Source organism: Quercus suber, unplaced genomic scaffold (assembly GCF_002906115.3).
Source record: "Quercus suber isolate HL8 unplaced genomic scaffold, Cork oak 2.0 scaffold_497, whole genome shotgun sequence".
NCBI lineage: Eukaryota > Viridiplantae > Streptophyta > Magnoliopsida > Fagales > Fagaceae > Quercus > Quercus suber.
The window spans coordinates 294,256-317,299 of NW_027069946.1; the positions used below are offsets into that span (position 1 = coordinate 294,256).

Consider the following 23,044-nt stretch of genomic DNA (forward strand, 5'->3'; position numbering starts at 1 on the left):
ATTTTCCAACGCTGTTTCTTTGATGGTATTATCGATTTCCCCATTCATGTACCTTTCCATCCCAATGAAATCTCTAACGAGAAGTCCATTCCCCCACCTCTCAAACAAAAAGTTTTTCATTTTTCAAAGAAGAAAATTGCACAACTCAAAACAAAAGCTAATGCTGAAATGGGAACCAACAATATCTCGTCCCTTCAAGCAGTCCTTGGTCATCTTTGGCGATCTGTGGTTCGCAATAGGCGTTGTAGTGCTAATCAAGAGGTTCATTACCGCGTAGTTGTGGGAATGAGGCAAAGAATACAACCACCATTACCAGACGAATACTTAGGAAATGCGATTTTAATTGGGAAAGTAATAGCTACCGTAGACAATCTTCTTGAACACGGGCTAGGATGGGTGGCTTGGCAGATAAATAAGAAGATTGCTTCTCAAAAAGCTGAAGAGGTGAAGAAGTTTATAGAGGATTGGGTAAAAGCCCCAAACATACCAACACTCACTGGAATTGCAAGTAATGCATTGATGACAGGAAGCTCGCCGCGATTCAATGTGTACGGTAATGACTTTGGCTGGGGAAGACCTATTGCTGTGCGAAGTGGCGTTGGCAATAAATTTGATGGAAAGTTAACCGTGTTTCCTGGGGTAGAAGAAGGAAGCATGGATTTTGAAGCTTGTCTTTCACCTGAGATATTGGAGGGTATGGCAGACGATGCAGAGTTCATGGAGGCTTTAGCCTCATAACTAAGTTTTGTTATGGACCTTCTTTGTCATCTTTGACATGGAAATTTCAAGAGCTTCTAATAAATGTTGTTGGTGATATTCTACTTTCTAAAATAGAGGTGATGGAAAACTTAATGGTAGTGTTGTCCTATGTGAAAGTTAACGACCTGTTAGGCGACGTGAAAACAGGCCAACACACATTTTGCCCCATCACGCTAAAGGAATTGATAATTTTGTTACTTAGATTGAGGAAACTCCATCATGGATTAAATCTTTTGTATTTTAGGATGTTTTGTTTTCTTCTGCTTCTTTATAAAACTCTCGTATTTCTCATTAAAAAAAAAAAAAAAAAGACTTGAAAAAAGTAGTGTTTTTTATTTTCATTTTTAGTTTTCAATTGGACCTACCATAAAAAAAAAACTTGGTTAGATTAAGAGTTTATACTCAATTTTTATTTTCATTATCCTAAAAAGTTGAATTTGAATACAAAAAATGAAAACACATTTTTTAGCATTTTCACTTTCATAGAAAGAAAATGCAAAGGGCCCCACTTAATTGATATGACTGTGTGTAAGTGAAAAAAGTAAGTTTAAAAAAAATAAATGTCAAACCATGTATGATGAATTTTATAACCAAATTATTTGTTTAAAATAACTTACCAAACATCTTTTCATGTAAAAATGAATTTTCTTTTTCTATATTTAATTAAAAAAATTAAATACAAAAAAAGAGAAAATGAAAACTGAATACATCATTTTTTAGAACCAAGCAGGGAATTGCTTAGAATGTTATAAATAATTCAATAAGGTGATTCGAAAGTGTTGAATGTTATATGGCTTAGCATAGGCACAATTTCACCTTGAATTGTACGTCTATTGAAAGTGTTGAATGTTATATGGTTACAAAAAGTTGTATTTTGCACCTGGCCGGCATCGGAATTCTAATCCCAAGTAGACAGAGATTGCTATTTGAGAGTGCTAGAGAAATCAATTTTAACCTTATGCAACATGCAGGGATTCAAGCACCGCAGAGTTGGACGGTGCATGAACTTGCTTAGGTGGTAATTGATCGAGTTATTAGCATCTTTCCATAAGCCACCTGTAAATGACGTCATTTTGGACATAGACATAGAAAAATGAAATGACGTTTTTGGTAAATTAACGGTAAATATGAGTTTTTTTTTTTGGCTGAAAGGGCAAATATGATATACTGTACCGAAAGGGGTACACTGATATTATTATAGTATTCGAGAGGGAAAATTGTAAGTTTTGAAATACAATGGATCAATTTAGAATCGTCACAAACTTATCAGGTATAAAGTATAAATATATCATTAACTCAAAAAATTGACATCATCACATTGCATTTTTTTTTGTCAGTAAGATGTAACACCCTGACCCAATTTTATAATTAAATTATGTGTTTTAGTGGTTAAGTATTATTAATATGTTAAGCCACTTACTTACTAAAATTAATATAAGAGTATTTAATAAACAATTTATTTTATAATGCCATTGAATAAGAATTGTAAAGGTTATAAATAATTGAAATGCATGTACAAAACTATATTAAGTGGTTGAAGTTATTTGATACATAGTTGGTATTTTAATTAGGCATATGATGCATGAGATTTTGTAGTGGAAATTCCACCCACATGCAACCAATTGAAATTCAACAAAGCCAAAGTTTCTTGCATGTTCACACTCTTAAACTCAAAAGATCAAACACTTGGCTGGCCATGCACTCACCAAGTTCCATCTCAATTCTTCTTTGACTTTTCTCAAGCTCTAGGACATCCCATAAACTCTCTTGCTCTCATTTTCCATGGGTACACACACAAATCAGAAATTCCAGCTCACTTTTCTCACTTTTTCTCTCAAGGAAAGAGCTAGGAAGCTCTCTTAAGTCCCTTTTGTCAAACCCATGGCTCCACACTTTGAAAGAAAGACGAGACTCCATCCTATTTCTTCTTCATACTCTCTCAAAGCAATTAGAATATATATGCACTTTTAATGTGATGGATATAACTTTATAAAAGTAAGGGTATATATGTGTGTGTGTGTGTGGGGGGGGGNTTTTGTCAAACCCATGGGTCCGCACTTTGAAAGAAAGACAAGACCCCATCCTATTTCTTCTTCGTACTCTCTCAAAGAAATTAGACCATATCTGCACTTTTAATGTGATGGATATAACTTTATAAAGGTAAGGATATATATATATATATGCAAGAAATTATTTTTGTAGAAAAGTGAGTGTGAATGCAAGAAAGTTGAAAAGTGGGGAAAAAGGGGTGTGATTTTTCTTCCCTAGCATCCCACGTATCTCACCCCAATTGTCCACATCTCTTATCTTCTTTTGTGCCCCAAAAGTGTTCTCACTTTTCTGATTTTCTTGGCTGCATCAGATCAGAAGTCCAGCCCCTCTTTCTCTACTTCTTTTTCCTCTTTCTTTGTTTTTCTTTCTCTCTTCTCTGTTTGCTCTTACACGGCAGCCCTCCCTCTCTCACCAAAACAAAATATCCCTCTCTAAAGATGAAATTAAGAGCCTAACACTAAGGTTTTGTGGGTAAGTAATTAAAACTTCATGGCGAAAAGCACATTTTAGTCCCTACATTTTTAGGCTATTCTCATTTTAGTCCTTAAATTTTATTTTTACCGCTTTTAGTCCCTATTCTGAAAAATGCTTCCGTTTTAATCCTTACCGTTACATCAGAAACGGAAAAAACTGACGTGGCAAACGGCAGAATAAATAATACCTAATTAATGTCCACGTGGCTTAAATTAATAATAAAAAATGCCACGTCAACATTTAAATTAAAAAAATTAATTTATTAATTTTAACTAAATAAAAAAATTAAAAACAGAATTAAAAACTAAAAATAATAGAAATTAAGATCTAAGTGTGTCTTAACAAGAACACAAACTCAGATCCAAGAAGAACACAAACCCAGAAATTAAAAAAAAAAAAAAGCAAATTCCATTACTTGAATATGAGAGTGCCAAATTATAGAAATACATCCTAAAAACAAGAAACGAAATCCAAATCTAAAGGCAAGATCTACAACAACCACCACAACTAAGTACACAAATCTAATCATTAGTGTAAATTTAACAACACCGTCGAAACCCCAGCACCACTGATTCAAACCCAACCCCTAGCACCGATACTACAATCAACCATGAACCACACTCTGACCCACACCTTGACTACAACCATGAGCCACACTCTGACCCATCGTGACCCACACCATGACCATCGAACTTGAATCCAACCCACACCACATACCCAGCAACCACTGTGAACACAAACCCTGACCACAACCCATTGCCGACACCACCACCACTAAAGAGCATGACTGTGAGCAAAACCCACCACCAAAAAAAAAAAAAAAAAACAGACCCACAACGAGAAAAACCCAAACCCATGGCAGCATACCCACGGCGAGCAAATCCCAGACCCACAGCGGCAAACCCAGACCCACAGTGAGTACACCCCTACTTCGTTCAACCACCCAAACACAACCTCAATTCCAACCCATCTCCACCCAAACGCTGACCCAAACGCCACCCAATCACCACTCCAAAGGCCGACCCAAACGCTATCTCCTCTTCGTCTTCTTCTCTTTCCGCCCCGGCTATCTCCTCCTCCTTCGACCCAGGAATTTTTTTGCTTCAGCTCCACCATTGCTAGGTGGGTTTATATGGAGGGAGATCTTGTGTTTTGCTTTGTGGCTTTTGGATTGGATTTGGGTTCTTGGCTTCTGTTGCTGTTGTTGGGATGACATTTTTTAGAGAAGAGAGAGAGAGAGAGAGAGAGAGAGAGAGAGGCGTTGTTATATTTGAGATCTGGGAGTTGTTTTTTTGAGTGAGTTTAAGCGAAGGAAAGAAAGTGTTTGCATGTGGGTGTTTTTTTCTTTCTTTCTTGTATTTGGAATTGTGTTCTTGGTTTTTTTTTTTTTTTTTTTTTTTTTTAATTTCTGGGTTTGTGTTCTTCTTGGATCTGAGTTTGTGTTCTTGTCAAGACACACTTAGATCTTAATTCCTATTATTTTTAGTTTTTGATTCTATTTTTAATTTTTTTTATTTAGTTAAAATTAATAAATTAATTTTTTTAATTTAAATGCTGACGTGGCATTTTTTATTATTAATTTAAGCCACGTGGACATTAATTAGGTATTATTTATTCTGCCATTTGCCACGTCAACTTTTTCCGTTTCTGATGTAACGGCAAGGATTAAAACGGAAGCGTTTTTCAGAATAGGGACTAAAAGCGGTAAAAATAAAATTTAGGGACTAAAATGAGAATAGCCTAAAAATGTAGGGACTAAAATGTGCTTTTCGCCAAACTTCATCTGATTTTGTGTATTTTGGATAGTATAATTGTTTTGTTATTTCTATTTCTTCATCCTCTGTTCTGATTTTAGAAGCTGACTTTGTGATTCTGTTTTAGTAATTTAAAAGTTGATGATATTGTGGTCTATTGAATGCTTATTAACATATTTTAATATGTATACTATAGGTATAAAAATGCCCAAATGAAATTTAGACCTATTGCTATTTGTTGATGATTTTAGAAAGAACATGCACTGAAGTTGTCCCTGTGACAGATTTGATGTTTACCAAATGAAAATTATGTATTAAATCATTTGCTGTGAATTAGGATGCTAGGAGTAGTTTTTATGAATTCTAAGACACACATGGTTGTTATGGAAGTGTTCTCACAGCATTTGGATGAACATAAAAATAATGGTTTAATTTTTAAGTTGCAAGAAATTCTGTCAGGACAGATTTGAGTATGCTGTTTTCCGTGATTTTTAGTAAATCATGGGTTTATGCTTTGATTCCGAAATTTTTATGGTATATACTAGACATATAGGAGAGTAGTTCTGTAAAATTTCGTGACAATTTGGGGTGTGTGGACAGCCCATTTGTATTTTACAAATGGGGCATATGCGGCTGGAATAGAACAGTGAACAGTAAGGGACATGCCTAACTTTGAGGATTTAATTCTATAGCTAGGGTGAACGTTTTGAGCTATAATTTAATATGCTTATCTCTTGGTATGTCTCGATCATAGATTAATTTTGTGTAACTTGTTTTGAGGTCTAGTACTCAAATGAAGGGTTCTAAACCATGTGACGGCTGTATTTATGAAGCTGTTTTGTCCGACGTGTTGCATGTTACCATATGAATGTATATAGTTACATGACCATGCTTAAAGGATTCTATGTTATGCATGCATTATTACCCTAATCTCAAAGCATCTTTTGAAATGAAGTTAGCTTTTCTAAAGATATGAGATTAATGTGAGAATGTTGGTTTCTTTATGATTTAGTATATCATGTTGTATGATGAATGTATTTTATGTTTGTGGGAACCTCGTTGAGGTGGGGATAGGATTTCCTTGATTATAAGAGATAGGTTTTGAGATGAATGTGTAAGTTTATGATAAGGAATAATGGATAGTGATAAGCTTTGATATTTGGTTTAGGTGTTACCAGTTCCCCAAGTCTAAGCTCCTTCGACTATAGGCTCTCGGTTCCTCTGCTTTAAGGTAAGGGATAAGTTATATGGGCATTTGGTAAGTCATGAGGTTATTTTAAAGTATATTATGCATTAAAAGGTTTTTGATTAGAGATATGGCATGTAAGCATTATCAGACAAAGATATATTCGTGAAATTTCGAGAACCTTATGTATATGATTTAAGCATATTAATGCTATTACTAATTCCACGAACATGATGATTAAAGAAAACAATAGAAATGCTATTATTGTAAAATGTAATGCAAACTATGAATTTCAGTATGATGAATAAGTATGAAATGTTTTCGGGTTATGTCCTTTGGTGATCTAAACTCGGCCGGTAGGGGTTAATTACTGGCTTTCCATGGAAAAATGTTATCTGTTTGGCCATTTAAAGTAGAGGAAATGGGGTTGCCCGTAACTCTAATCTGAATAAGGCCTTCTCCCCAATGTGTACGGATGGCAAGGAGGAATAAAACCTTAAGGTGATGTGCCATCAGGCCTCCCAAAGAGGACAATATCATGCACACAAGGTCACCCAAATGTGATGAAGCCTTCTCTGTACAAACTTATTAGATATAGACTAACCAATATGTTATGAACAGTTATGTTATGTTATTAATCATGAGGGAATTATTTTGTTTAAATGCATTGTGAAAAGTAAAAGCTCTCTTGGCAAGAAGAAGTTTTTGATGAAAAGAAAAGCTGTTCATTAAAGATAAAAGTTTTTGAAGTTTTGTTGTGCTATAAAGATAAAGCTTCTGATGAAAGTACAAGTTATGTTTAAAAGTTATCAGATACCTGTTCTTTATGAAATGTAAATTTTATGACTATGAAAGTTATAATATTTTTCGGGAAAATGTTTATAAAGAAAGATTTTCTTATTGGGTCAAGATGTTTCTAGTTTAATACAAAGTTGCCGATTATCTGATTTAAGTTAAAATGATTATTTTGTAATGAGAATATACATACGGTGACTTTGTAGGAAATGAAATAAGCTAAATTCGAAAGGTTTTGGTAATATTAACCTAATAAGAAAAAGGAGAACAATTATTTTCTATGAAGAGCGTATAAGCTATTATTATGAATAGTATAAAATACTATGCATGGGAAAAATGTTCTCCTATTCGAATATTCATAGAATGAAGTGATTTGATTTACATGTATTTGATAGGTCACAATTTGAATGACCCCTTGTGATTAACCCTAATTAATTGATTTAGCCAAGTAATTAATTAATCAATTAATCATGCAATTTTATGGAAGCACAAACAAATCACCAATTAACTAAATATGCAGCGGAAAATAAATAACACGGTGATTTGTTTACGAATGGGGAAAACCCTAATGGCAAAACCCCACCGGGTGATTTTCAAGTCACCACTCCCGAAACTTCACTATTATCAAATCAAGCGGTTACAAGTAAAGGAATCTCAAGTACCTTACCAACCTACAGTTGAACCCTTACCCCAATACCCAATTGGACTTGATCTGTAGTGACAATCTCCACCTTTGATGCACGGCTCCCAAGTACGTGACTAACCAATGCGCGGATCCAAGTACGCGACTTCAGAACACCAACTGAGGAAGAATGGTTGGCTGCAAAGTTCTTCAGTTCATCCACTTGATGAATAGCAGGAAGATGCTTGGTTACAAAACCCTATGGTGCAAATACACAGCAACTTCTTGATGGAAGATGAACTAGGTCAAGAACTTCGTCTGTTGATCACAATTTGCTTAAGCAGAGATTGCTCAATGATAATGCAACTTGTGTCACCCTAGACGGCTCTTAAAATAATCCTTTTATATGGGGTTAGAAGAAAAGAAGGCTCAAAAACATGTTCACGGATCCCAAGAAAATCAGATTGGAAATCTGACTTTTTAAATCTCGACAGCTAGCAGGTGTCGAGGTAGCTGTCGAGAGGTGTCGAGCTTTAAAAACTTTGCACTTCAGCTTGCTTTCTCTTGGACAGACTTGATGACTTCAACACTTGACCTTGAAACATTGTTTCTTGAAGTATTAAAAACACCTAGAACTACCCAATTACAAGTAGAGTGCGTTTTGTCAAAGGATTAGCCAATTTACATAAATAAGTGACATATGTTCTTAAACAAGTTAAAACATATATGTCCTAATAGTATCCTTATTGAATTCTCATATATCTTACCTTTACTGAGCTGTGTAGCTCACCCCTTCCACTCTTTCAGTTAGCAGGTTTTATTTTGGAGCAGAGAGAGCCTTAGTTGAGTTTTAGAAGGAGCTGGTTTTAGTTTTATATGTATAGATCCTAAATTAGCAATATGATGTTTAGATTTGTAGCATTGTGTATTTTAGGATCTAATGAAAGTGTATACCTTAAAGCATTAAAAGATGTATTATGTGGAATTTAGAATTTGAGTAATTGGTGGATTATGTTATTATTTGAGTACAGTGTAGATGCTCTGAATGTCAAGTGAAATGTTATATCATTTAAGTAGAGAAACAAGAATGAAAATAAAGAGGGAAGCTTTAGTAAAAGCTTTTCTGAAAGTTTTGTAAAAGTTAAGTTGGTTCTTGTTAATATCAGGTTTAAGCTTGATATTAGCATGCTGGTCATGGTCACAAATCCGGGTATCAGGTTTGGGGTGTGACACTACCCCTCTCTTCCCTTTCATTTCTTTTTCCTCTCTATTTTTCCTTGAATCAAGGGTTTGATGTAGGGGCAGATGGGTTTGATGTGGTGGAGGGTTTGCGTGGTGGTGGGGGTGGGTGATTGAGGGTGATGGTATGGGTCGTGGGTGTGGGTCGTGGGTTTGCTAGTGTGGAGGTAGGTCGTGGCAAGGTCGTGCATAGCGAGCTGGGTCACAAACTCACAGCGTGGATTCCAACAAGGTGGGTCATGGACTCACAACAGAGGTGAGTGCGTTTTGATCTTGGTGGTTGGTGTGGATGGTGCATGGTTGATGGGCCTCTCTCACGGTGGTTGATGGGTCTCACGGCGATCGGCCTGGGGTGGAGGTTTGTTGATGGATTGTTCATGGGTTTAGCTAGGTTTCGAGTTTGGATCGATGCTGTGGGTTTGGATTGGTGCTATTGTGGCCATGTCTTGTGATTGTGGTTGTTAGTGGTGGTTTTTGGCAATTTTTTGTGTTTCTTTTCCTCTTGGTGGTTGTTGTTAGTAGTGAGTTTGGTTGTGGTGGTGGTTGCTAGCCGGTGGCGTGGTGGTGGCAAGGTGGCCATTTTCATGTGGTTGTTCTTACTATGGTTGGGGTTTGGGTTTGTTCATAGTGGAGAAGAGAGAGAGACGGGGGAGGAAGCAAGAGAGAGAAAATTAGAGAGAGGAGATTATTTTTTTTGGTTATATATTTTAGTGGATAATATATATATTATTTTAATGAGTAGAATAGGAAAATAAAAATTGAAATGCTGAATGTATTATAAAATGATATTGTGTAATTAATAAAAATAACTTTTTGAGATGGTAAAATAAGATAAAATAAAATTTTCAGAATGCTTTAATAGGATTTGATGTCAAAATGTGACAATTATTTCACTGTATTTCACGTTGTTCTGTACCATGCGCAAGGACTTTAGCGTGGCTTTTGACGAAGAAAGCTGGAACATTTCTGTAAAGACTGTAATAATTGCTATAAGCACGTTACTTTGGTTTGTTGTCGGTTTTTACCCTAGAACTTAACAGTGTATTTAACTTTGAACTTGGCGTCTTGATGGGATTGAGTTTATTTACTTTATTGTTGTTTGCTTGACTAGAGATTTATGTGTCACAACACCCAAGAATGGAACTAGGCGGGGCCGTGGGGCCCAGGCCCCCTAATAGAGTTTCGGCCTAAGAAAAATTATTGGCTCCCTTGCTTCCAAAAGCTTGGCCCCAATCAAAACATCATCACTATCTAAATACTAACCCAAACAAGGTTGCAACCCAACCCAAACAACAACAATCATGTCTCAAGTCTTCTTCATATTTTCTCTAGTCTTCCTCTTCTTCGGTTGTTTTGATCTTCATCTTCTAATTTTCTCTAGCCTTTTTCTTCGTGTTTGTTTCTTTTTGTGTTTTCAATTTTTTCACACAACTTCAGTTGTGTTTGGGATTTGAGAAAAAGTTAGCCTATTTTACTTTTTAGCTTATGTTTTATCCTAAAGTGGATCTCATTGCACTGTTAAGTGGGTCTTATTGTTCCAAAGTCAGCTTTTAGCTTCTTCTTTTTTTTTTTACATGTTTTTAGCAAAAAAATTTCAATTTAAGCAAAATAAGCGGTTCCTAAAACAAATCCTTTAATATTTCAATTTCCTACCCGACAGGCTACATTGCCACTTTTATCTCATGTCTCATGTTTTTTTTTTTTTTTTTTTTAAGTAACAGTAACTCCAAAATGGTATATCGATATTAATTGATACCAAAATTTTTCATTTTTCTGACCAAACGAAAATGATTTCTGGATATATAAAGCAAGAAGAAGATATAGATTTAGGGGGACAGAAAAAGAGTGCAAAAAAGAAAGAAAGAAAGAGAGTTCATCAGTTTTGTAACACTCATCCTCAGAATAAACCCGAGGACCAATACTTGTGTTTTTTCTTAATCATTTTTCAAGCTGAACATTAATGAAATAAATACCATTTCTCGTTCAATTCTATGAAAGGAGCCTTCTTAGTCTTTGCATTGGTATCATAAAACAGACTTGACTTCCCATCTCTAAAGAAATTAATTGTGATAGCAAATAGTAAAATCATGATTTATTGTGCTTTTTCGCCATTACAGTTATTTTTTTCCTTGATGTTAGGTGCTTTTAATTATTATTTTTTATGTCAAATTAGGTTATTGTTATGATTAGGTATTTGTAGAGGGCCAAAATCCGCAAACAACAAGCCCTACCCAACTTAAAATTAGATCTGTTTGGTCAATCGGCCCAATATAATTAATTTGATAGAGATGGATGGTCTAGTCATGGAGTCGTTTTAGCAACGCTAGAGAAAGAAAAGGTTAACTCAACCGGTGAGAATAAAGATAAAGTCCAGGGAAAGATAAAATTTTATTAACGGTCTTCTTCAATCAGTTTGAGGAGCCCAAGTTCTTATATAGCTTCACAACAGCCACTCTTTCTCTCTCTTTCCTTAGGAGCTTTTGCCAAACTTTTTCTAATTCCTAATCCTGGGGGGTTTGCCTCTCTTTATATAGTAGGAGGGATTGCATCCTGACCCTCCACTTGGACACCCCTTAATTCTGGTATTGAATACTTGTCCCATCACTACCTTAATGGTGGTGGTAGAGTAGGTTGAGTAAGCTGTAAAGACACTATTCAAGGGTCATTCCGCATTTAATGCGACAGGATGGGTTGGCAAGAAGCATTAAATGTGGAGGTGATGGATGCTTTTCCAAGAAGCTTCCTCCTGCCTTCCCATGCCCCTTATCACTTCCTTGCTCGACCTACACCCTAGTGGTTCTTGGGTTGGACCCTGGTCTCGCAAGGGAAGCTTGCTCCTTGGTCTCCTCAGACTGGCTCCCTTTGGTTTATGGCATTTGGTTATCTCATATGGGTTAGGCCCAATTTGATGAATAATGAGGCTTGACCGTCTCCTTGAGATGTTTTTATACAATGAGTCGCTATTCCTCCCTCCCACAGTATTAATTATGATTAATTTCAAAAAATATATTTTCTTGTTTGTCAAGTTTTATAAAGCCTTTAAATTTGCCTCTAAGTTAATGAATTAAAAAAAAAATTCAGATTTAATTTAATAGAAGTTTAGACTTTTGTCTCTCTATTTTTTGGTGGATTCCAACTATCTTTCCTTATGGATTCAAGAAACCATTGTATTGAATTCAAGTAGGAATGGAGCATTGTAGGTGAGCGATCTACAACCCNATTTTTCTGACCAAACGAAAATGATTTCGGTACAATATTGACTCTCTTGACTTAAACAACAATTATTAGCCACATTAGCAATTGAAATTCACAAAAAAAAAAAAAAAAAAAAAAAAAAAAAAAAAGAGAAAAGGAAAAACAATCACAATAGAGAGATAAAGTCATGACTCATGAGCCCTGCCCAGCCAACCACAACTAGACCAATGACAGCAACACCGTCCAATCTGCCCTATTTTCAAATATTTATGTTATTTCTCTCTTTCTCCCTTCAAAACCTAATTGATATGATCTCTCTCTCTCTCTCTCTCTCTCTCTCTCTCTCTCTCTCTCTCTCTCTCTCCATACATTTATGATTTATGTGATACACTAACAAAATATTAAGTTTACTTGTAACAAGTTGTTGGATTGACGTTTGAAGATAAACAATTTTCAAAAGTTTGATGAAGAGGTCAAAGAAAATAATATTGAGTAAATTGTGGAGAATGGTGGAAATCAAAAGATGGTATTTATTAAAAATATTGTGGAAGATTCAATTGAGGTCAATTATGAAGATAAGTCCATAACCTACAGTACCCAAATTTCACTTGATTTGCTAAATATGGCTATACAATCTATTAATTTTCTTAGAGTTGAAAATTTTGATTTTATTATCAACCCTTTGTTGATTGATGTTGCAAATAATTGAAAGCAAGTAAGAAGAAATTTTATGCTATGCTATAAAGATACAAGTTTCAAAACTGGATCAAGTTACTAAAGCTTTTGAAGTATTTGTTTATTTAGAGTGGAAAATTTCAAATTTCGACTATTAACTTGAGGACAAATTTTTTCAAGTGGAGGGTTTGATGTAGGATAGAATCTACTATTTAATTTTTGTAATTTATTAATTTTGGTATTTTTATGTATTTTTTGTATTTTTAAGTTTGATTATTGTGGGGGACAAGGATCCAAAAATTGATAAACAGGCAGTCAAGGTTATTTCCGAGGAGCTAAAATCTGACAATTGATCTAGGGCTGTGATCTCACGATTTGAAAGGAGATTGGGGTAATGTACTTGATGAAGGTTACGAGGACATACCTCGGACCTCGAGGGGACAAGCACTAGTTATATGAATAACATAAAGTTAAACCGTCAGAAGGAAAGAAAACATACTTGGCACGAAATATGAGAAGGATGAAGAAAGAAGGGTATAGAAGTCATCCCCTCCACATTAAATACAAGACAACCACTCCTCTGGCTGCATTAATAAGGAAGTAACCATGAACAGTGGTGGCATAGCTAAGATTTTAGTGTAAAGCTTGCTGGTATGTTCCGGATGGGACAAGAGTTCTAGGAGTGCGATCCCAGCCCTCCAAGTGTAGGATCCAGATACCTTGTAGCTGGATATATAAAGCCCCCCCACAACCCCAAATTATTATAAATTATAGCAATTTGGTTCAATAAAATTACACTTAGCCCCCCCTCCCTTAACAATATCACTAATCATTTTAAAGACCATTGAAAATTTAAAGATGTAAAATCTAAAACAAAATTAACAAGCTAAAAAAAAATTAGCTCAACAACAAAAATTACCAATAGCAAAACTAAACAAAATTAAGTTCAATCATCCAGTTTTACCAAAACAAACAACCACTCAACCCTTTAAAAAAATTTAAATAGAGCTAGAGTGGTCATACTTGTTGAGTGGGTGGTAAGAACAAGAAAATTAGAATACTACTTGCTTGTGATTACTCTTCTAGTTTCTATTGCAACTACGGGGTTAGTATTTTCAACTATGAATATCACCAAAACTGAGCTTTGCAACAAAATGTAAGATAAGTTTTAAATGAATATGGTTCATTGAAAGGGACATTATTGCGACAATTAGTACGGATTTAATCATAAATAATTTTGAAGATTTAAAAAATGTCGAGTTCCTTTTTCATAAATGATTGCATTGAATTTTATTAAGAAATATTGATTTTGTATCTTTTTCCAAAAGAGAGATGCTACGTCTACAACAATTTTACAACATTTTTACAACAAATCACAGGTGGTTAGTTGTTATTGGTTTAAATTTGAAACTAACACTAAGATTACTTTCTTGCCCCAACAATAACAACCAGTAACAACCTGCCACTTAAGATTTGTTGTAAAAATGTTGTAGACATATCATTTCTCTTTCTAAAAAGGATCATGTTAACGAATGCTCTTAGGGCAATTGTTAATAAACTATTTTAAGAAAAAATTTATATCACTTTTATGGAAAATTGTAAAAACTATCAAAATATTAATTGTTTTTCATTTTTTCGATAAAATTTTTCCTAAAATGGTTCACTAACGAATTCTCTAACTAACAAATGCCCTTAGAACATTCGTTAACATTTCTATTCTTAAAATATGGAATCACTACACTTGATCATCATCTAGTAATCAGCAGCACATGATGAACTTGTCCCTTAAGAGAGACTATTTAAGTGCTTGACTCATCTCCTCAAGAGAATATTTTATGAAGAAGGATTTCTTCGAAATGATTTTAAATCAGTGTTACTTTAACAATATATATATATATATATATATTTTAATATTACCATTATTTCTTCGAAATGATTTTAAATCAGTGTTACTTTAACAATATATATATATATATATATATTTTAATATTACCATTAGCTATGTCAATATTTTACATTCATTAATTACAAGTAGAGACCAATTTGACATAATACCAAAAGGATAAGGACTATATATTAAACATATATATATATATATATTTGAAACTTTAACGATCAAATTGATTCATATCATAAACGTTAAGGGACAAAATGCTAATTTATCCTAATTTTTTTTATACGTCTATGGTGTTCGACAAATTTTCTTATTCAGCATAAAATTATATATATGAATCTAGCAATCTTGAATTTACCATTGATGCATGGATATTGTTTTATTTGTTAAACTAACTTCTTCTTCTTTTTTATCCATGCAATATGACCAAGTTTAAGCTTTGTGAGATTGCACTTTTATTGAGTATGTAGTTTGCATTTTCAATTAGGGGTTTTAAAAAAAAAATATTTTTTTTTGATGCTGATTGGATGCCACATGGCTTTTTAAAAAGGGCACAATGGCAGATGGATTTTATTTTGCTTGCAGCTGATGAAACAACAGATACACAGCAAAGCTTCGTGGAGAGGAGACATAGGGCTGTAAAAAAACTAAAAAAGACAAAGTGGACCAGACTGGACCAAATAGAATCAAACTGGACCGAATAAGACTGAACAAGACAAGACATGACTGAATAGACCAAATAAGACCGAAGAGGACCGAGTGAATGGAACAAGACCGAATGGACCGATTAAGACCGAAGAGGACCGAACATGACTAAATGGACTGAAGAGGACTGAATAAGACTGGATAGGACCGGACATGACCAAAGGAACCGAGCAAGACCGAATGGACCGAATAATACCAAAGGGACCAAATAAGACGGAATAGGACCAAACCTGACCAAATGGACCGAATAAGAATTAAGGGGATCGAATAAGACCGAAAAGGACCGATTAAAACCTAAGAGGACAAAATAAGACCGAACTCACCGAATAAAGCCGTACTGGACCAAATAGATTCGGACAGGACCGAATAAAGCCGGACGGGACCGAATAGAATCATGAAGGACCGAATAAGACCGAACATGACCGAATGGATTGAAAAGGAACGAACATCACCGAATGGACCGAAGAGGACCAATTGAACCGAACAAGTCCGAATGGACTGAAGAGGACTAAATAAAACCGAAGAGGACCGATTGAACTGAACAAGTCCGAATGGACCGAATAAGACCAAAAGGGGCCGAATAAGACCAAAGAGTACCGAACAAGACCAAATGGACCGAATAAGATATAATGGGGCCAAATAAGACTGAAGATGACCAAATGGACAGAATAAGGCCTAGCATTGGGGATGCAAAAAAAAAAAAAAAAAAAAAAAACTATCTTACATCCTCAAACACCACTTTATCTATTTTATCAACCCATTTCACAACTTACCCAACATCCCAATTCTTTTTTTTTTTTTAGTATCATAATTTTTCTTTCATCACAATTTGAAAAAATAGATAGGATTTTTTTTTCAAAGAGAATAGGATTCATTGCTTTTGCGTGTTTATCCAAATCCACTTGATGTTGTAATAGTTATAAAAAAAAACAAATGATAATGTAATAAATCCAAAAAAAAAAAAATGATAATGTAATAGTTTAAAAAAGATACGTGGAGTTAATAACCGGTAGATTTTTTTTTTCTTTTAATTTTTATCTATTTACGATTTTAACCTCATTTCTTATTTTTAGGAAAAGGATAAATTAATTAAATTATGGGTATTTTTGGAAGTGAAAAAGGTAATAACTAACTTTCTGAATTCTCTTAATATATAGAGATAAACTACCTAATAAAATAATAATAAAATACTATTCTTAGTCTCTTTCCTCCCACTCTCTTTTTCTCTTCACTCACAGCCATAAGATTATTTTTTTTTTTCTTTACAACCCACGAACAGTAAGATTGCATATATGCAACCTTAGAGCACTAGCATTGGGGGTGTAAAAACCTCTCAGTTGCTATTTTATCTACCAACAAGGCTAAATCTAGCCACATTTGAGGGAGGGTCTTTATTTTTTATTTTTATAAACTATTCACAAGGATGTAAATAAAATATATTATTTTAATGAGAAAAGAGAAACAAAAAGGTAGAGAGGAAAGAGAGATGGAAGAAAAGAGAGAGTAACCGGTATAATTTTTATTATTTTAATGAGTTGTATGTAAAAATAGAAACTGGGATGTTGGGTAAATTGTAAAATGAGATGGTAAAATATTTAAGTAGGTTTTGATGATGTAAAATAGACACTTTTGTGCATCTCGGATTCTAGTGCTCTTACTACAGGGTGGCAAATTTTTTTAAGAATATAAACCCAAATGAGTGAGTTTTTTGGGTGTCTTACATTGTAAAATAACAACCGGGTGTTTACACCATTGATGCTAATACTCTTAGGACCGAACAAGATGGAAAAGGACCGATTAAAACCTAAGAGCATTCACATTCCAAAATTCTATCCCATCCTATTTTACTATCTCAAAAAGTTACTTTATCAATTATACCATACCATTTTACAATACTCTTAGCATCCCAACTTTTATTTTACAATACAACACATTAAAATAATATTTCTACACAATAAAATAATATATCCCAAAACTCAAATAAAAACAAAAACTCAAAACCCGGGGAGAGAGAGGAATTGATAAAGTTACACAATAAAAAAAAAAAATATATATATATATATATATATATTTTTTTTTTTTTAGAATTGAGCTACAGTGCAATTCTACCTTTAGAGCATTCTTATCAAGGGTGTCAAATGCCAAATATTCCAACCTCTAAAATAGCACTTCCATCAAGCATTGTAAATGCCATAATTTTTTGCATTGATGAATAGTGCGGTCTCAAATTTGAGACCACACTGTTCCCCAATTGTAAAAGTTATATTATTTTTTTATTTCGTGGGGCCCGCTTTCTTTTCTTATTATTTTTGGATTTTATTAAAAAATAACTATAAAACCCAATCTATATTATTAGTTAGACAATGTTTCAATCTTATTTGGTTTCTACCAATTCGAGTTCTCTGCACTCAATTTTGCCCAGTAAATTTGCACTTGGAAATCGAGTGTCTTACACTCGATTTCCATACTCACTTAGAAATCGAGTGTGAACTGCACTCAATTTTGCCCAGTAAATTTGCACTTGGAAATCGAGTGTCTTACACTCGAAAGACACTCGATTTCCATACTCACTTAGAAATCGAGTGTCTCACACTCGATTTTCTCAGAGCAAAATCGAGTCCTCTCTGGACTCAATTTGTTAGAAATGAAATTTGTTTTAAATCTTGCCTATCTAATAATATAGTTTGGGTTTTATAGTTATTTTTTAATAAAATCCTTATTTTTTTTCTTTCTCCTTTCCTTGTCTTTCTTTCGTCTCTCATTCTTGCTCTGAGAGCCTCCAACCACTTCTCTACTCTCTTTTTCCCTCTCCTTCTACTCGATGTTTTGCCTCCCTCTTTGACGAAACCCAGGCCGGAGCATCAAGGCAAGCCAATCTCTATCGCAGTGGGTTTTTTTTTTTTTTTTTTTTTTAATGGTAGATTCGATAGTGGTTGTGTGGGTTATGGATTTGGCAGGCGTGGGCATCGGCATTGAGGGTAGATCGGTGTGGTTGTGTGGTTTTTTTTTTCTTTTTTTTCCTCTCTTCTCACTGGTTCTCTCTCCTTCTTCTCACTGATGGATCATGGTGGTCGTGGATCGTGGATCATGGCTGAGATTTGCTCCGATTGATGGATGTTGTTGGTTTGATTTGGTGGATTGTGGCTGAGATTCGGTCTGATTTCTTCTCTGAAATCTCCGGTGGTGGCTGAGATTTGGTCCGATTTTGGGTTTTGTGGTGTTGTCTTTGAATCAGGGTGGTGGGTTTTGGTTGGGGTTGAGAGCGAGGTGGGTGGGTGGTGGGTTTTGTGGTGGCAGTGATGGAGGTTTTGTGGTGGGTTTTCTACTGTGGTTTGTGGTAGTGGTTTTGGTTCGGCGTGGGTCGTGGGTCGTGGGTTACCAATCCTGGTTTTGTGTGTGTGATGGGTTTTGGTTGCTACAATGGTGGTGCTGTGACTTGTGGTGGTGGTGGCTGTGGTGGGTTGTGGTTGCTACAATGGTGGGTATGGCAAGTGGAGCAGTGATAGGGGTGGTGGAGGAGGGGGTTGGCTGGTTGCTATAGCTTTGCGTGGAGTTGTTTTATTATTATTTTAATAAGTAGTTTATATTATTTAGAGAGTGGTTCTGGTGCCACAACTTTGTGCACAACTCGCCTACATGGCGAGTTGTTGTTGGTGAAGGGGTGACCCACCATCACCCCTCCACCAACCACAACTCGCCACGTGGGCGAGTTGTGCATAAAGTTGTACACAAAGTTGTGTCACCAAAATTTTTTTTATTTAAATAAAATGGTAAAAAATATAGAAGGTTTGATATTGAGTGTATTATAAAATGAGTTGTTAAAAGCTAAAATTTTGAGTTTTGAAGTGGTATATGCTAAAATTTTAACTCACCTTGATAAGAATGCTCTTAGAATTGCACTGTAACACTATTGCAAATTTTTTTGCAATAGTTGGTGAATTCAAGTCCGGCTGTGGTAGAATTGTACTGTAGCAAATTTTTTTGCAATAGTTGTCTGGCTGTGGGCTGCTTTTGGGCCGAATTGTAAATTAGAGCTTACATTTGGCATATCCAAGTGCCAATGCGAATGCTCTAAAAGTACTGAATAGAACCGGACTGGATCGAACAGAAACTATATATAGCTTGTGAACTCTGCGGTTTCTATCATCCTCTCTCTCAGTCAGTTGGCTCGACTTCTCTCTCACTCACAGCCATTGCACCACAGACTCTCTCCGTTACCACCGTTGCTCTCTCTCTCTCTCTCTCAGCCTCGCCTATTTTCAAATTTTTTCTGAATGGCAATTTACTCTGGCCTGGCCTGGGACATTTGCTTTTGCAGAATAGTTAGTTCAGCACCCTTCGTTAATGGAAAAGCTGACGATGCATTGCATTTGGCAGGTGTGTCAGTCTATTAGCTATTCACTTGTTTGTTACTATTAGCATTAGACTGTAATTATTTGTTCTTAGCAATCTTTACATGATACTCTACATTGTGTGGATTTTGATTAGATTGGATTATATAAGCATGTGTCATGTGAGTGTGTACTAGGTCTTTTATCAGGTGTTAAGCAAGTGGATTTTGGGTATATAAGCAATTTTGAAGAGCTTTAATTGTTACTTGACTAATTCTTTTGTGGTATAATGTAGATGTGGTTAGCATTTTCCTTGGGTCGTGAAACTTTAGCACCGTGGTTCTGTACTCCTATTGATGGTGATTTATTTTTGCATCTTGATCTTACTATGTGCAGTAAAAGCTTGCTTTGTTGTTTATTTGCAATTGCACCAATATATGTCAAGACCCCACACTTTTGTGCTTACGTTTGAGATTAGTGCTTTATTAGTGACTCCTTTTGAGGTTTGAATCCTTTGAGGCTGTGCCTTATCCAAAGTTACTACTCGTTTTAAGCTTTTTGATACTTGTTTTGTATTGCTTCCACTTAAAAGCCATACACTTTATTTTTCTTAATTAGTTCATGATCTTAGTAAGTTCTAGGTATCACTGGGTTCAGTTGGTTTCTAAGGGTGTATTTTTTGTATTTTGACTTTAAATGTTCTTTTCTATGGCAGTGGCTCCAGTGCTTTGGCCATTTATCTCCGAAAACTGTTTCTTCTGGACATTACAACATCAGACTATGATGATAAGGAAATTGAAGAGAACATGTGCTAGCTCATAACTGCGGGGCTAATGGGATTACTCCTGTCCTTCCTCACCTAAAGTGTGAGTCTCTTCTATGCCCACTTGGTTATTTGAGCCATGTTGTTAACTACTGAGGAGAATAAATTCTTAAAGTAATCATTGCATAGAATTTGGCATTCAGATGTGGTTAGTTGGAGAAATCTAACTTTGGGTTCTTTTTATGTGACTTTACTACTGGAAGATAATTTTCTTGATTTTCTCCTTCACTATTATTCAATTTTAATAACTTATGTGTTTTTTTAGTAAGCGTTACTAATTCCAGACCACACTTACGTTTTCAGATACATGGGGAGACACCTTTCCAGCTGCTGACCCAGACTGGGACCTGATTATTGCTAGTTATATCTTATTTTTTTTAAGCTTATGATCTGTTAAATTCTGTCTGACTTCACTCTTTTTCTTTTTCTTTTTCTTTTTTCTTTTGGGGGATGGTGCATTAATAGTTTAAAGTACAAGAAATATCCTAACCTAAGTGACAAAAAAACTCACCATACTTACCTAGGAGTTCTGTGCTCTGCGGAGGTTTGGAATACTAAAAGGGCTAAATGGTAGAGCAGAAGCATTTGAGTTCTTTACTGATATACTGTCTCTGTTGATGTCACAGTCACTCATGGTGTCAAAAACTGGCGACACTACTTTCAGCTGTTGCCACATCGATAAGGTCATTTGTGGTTTGTCATGTTTATCATGGCATTGTTAGTCTTTGGTTTAGAGTGGTTCATAGTTGATTCTTGATACTTTCAATGCATCACTAGACCTGGAAATTCCGAGTTGGCAATCTCATTTATACATCCTGCTGTGGAGTTATGGCTCTTTTGGTGAGAACTTTTACACCCTCTCTTCCTTAATTACATAGATAATTTTAGGATAGATCTGGAAATTCCGAGTTGGCAATCTCATCTATAAATAGTTTTGAAAGTTCAAAATGGGTATGAAACACCCTTGAACTTTTGGACCCCCAAATTACAAAAATGCCAATTCAAGTTTTATATCAAACAATTAATGTGCGAAATATGATAACAAGCTTATAACAGAATTGATAAAACAATCTAAGCCAAATATAAACACATCCACAGCAGTAAATATAAGGCAAAGATAAAGGAAATAGAGATGCAAAAACACGGACAACACACGATGTGTTATCGAAGAGGAAACTGAAGTCCTCGGCGTAAAACCTCTTCGCCGCCCTCCAAGCGGTGATAAAATCCACTAAAGAATATAGTTGGGATACATGAACAGCAGAAGACCCTCCAAGCCTAATCTACCCAAGTACCTAAGCCCTCCAAGCTTCTTGCTCCAACAAGGTTATGCCGAACCTATTTCTTCTTTAGCTTCTTGGATTCCGCTACTTGACCATAGCATCAACCAATGTATATTGATTCCTTCCCAAACTGCCTCCCTAAGCACCAAATGGACCTTCTCACAGACGTGGGTGTGATGAGATAAGGGTTTGGTAAATAACCTCTCAAGGGTATGACAATGGAGAGGAAGAGAGTAGAGGAATTTCTAGAGTCTCTTTAGATGAAGATTGAGGATGCGGCAATCTTGTTTTTCTCTAGGGTTTTCTCTCACAAAATTCTCTCTGGAAGCTCTCACAATATGATGGGTATAAGGGTGTATATATAGTAGGGTGAGAAGGGAATGTAAAACGTCAGTTTTTGCCAAACAGGGCAAGTTGGCGACTTGGTCTCGCGGCTTGTTCAAGTCACGACGTAACGGCCTGGCCAGCCTGGGACTTTTGTCCTGTAGCGTGACAGCTGGCACGACCCTTCAGCTTTCCAGTGTGCCTCTCACATGCCAGCTTTTGGCGGCTTGCCAGTTGCGATCCACCCGCGAGCCCTAGCCGCGAACCTCTGTTTTTCTTGCACACTCTTGAGCTTTTCTTCACATCTTCTCACACACTACCCTTACAATTTTTCCATCTAAATATAGGGTTATTAAGTGCTAAATTACAAGCAAATTGGTCACGAAATAAAGCCAATTAAATGGTTGATTAAATTCAACCTTACAATCTCCCCCTTTGGCTATTTCGTGACAAAACTCTACAACAGACTCTAGACTTAAACGTGAGTTGGGAACAGTTGGAAAACTCACTCACACCTAACTCTAGATTCTGTAAAGCTCTTGAACATATGAATAAGTAACTCCTGAAATACAATAACATAGCAATACCATTGTATGCAGAAAACTTAATATGCATATGGAGCAAAATAAGCATGATCAAGCAAAAAAGAACATAAGCATAAAAGCAATAATTCATGGCAAGATCAACAACAGTAGTCACTTAAGCAAAAGTGATTACTATGTTCATTCACACAAGGAATGAACATCCAGTCATGCAAAAATGATAAACTCAATTGAAGAGTATCATTTGCAAGTCTAACACTCAACCAGTGCATACAAACATATATGCATCTAGGAACAATCCTACACGGGCACAAGAGTGTTGTACTTAAGATAATGCAAGACATTAACAAGTACCAAAGCACAAAGCACAAAGGCTGCATATGTAGAGTTT

At 35.4% G+C, this 23,044-nt stretch overlaps 2 protein-coding genes across 2 annotated transcripts; both read left to right on the plus strand.

The window, feature by feature from the left end:
* Positions 1–54: 54 nt before the first annotated feature.
* On the plus strand, positions 55–1,017 carry LOC136063195 (protein ENHANCED PSEUDOMONAS SUSCEPTIBILITY 1-like). The gene has a single exon (XM_065763214.1). It carries the CDS (start codon positions 169–171, stop codon positions 736–738), a length of 570 nt encoding a protein of 189 aa, XP_065619286.1. The 5' UTR covers positions 55–168; the 3' UTR covers positions 739–1,017.
* Positions 1,018–9,003: 7,986 nt separating this feature from the next.
* LOC112022964 (uncharacterized) lies at positions 9,004–20,893 on the plus strand. Its single transcript, XM_065763206.1, is given in 6 exon segments — positions 9,004–9,137; positions 19,598–19,706; positions 19,708–19,727; positions 20,397–20,487; positions 20,490–20,547; positions 20,808–20,893. Coding segments are annotated over 6 exon segments (498 nt in total).
* Positions 20,894–23,044: the final 2,151 nt, after the last annotated feature.

Coding starts and splice junctions, on each gene's coding strand:
- LOC136063195 (XM_065763214.1), top strand. CDS start 169: ATGGGAACCAACAATATCTCGTCCCTTCAAGCAGTCCTTGGTCATCTT.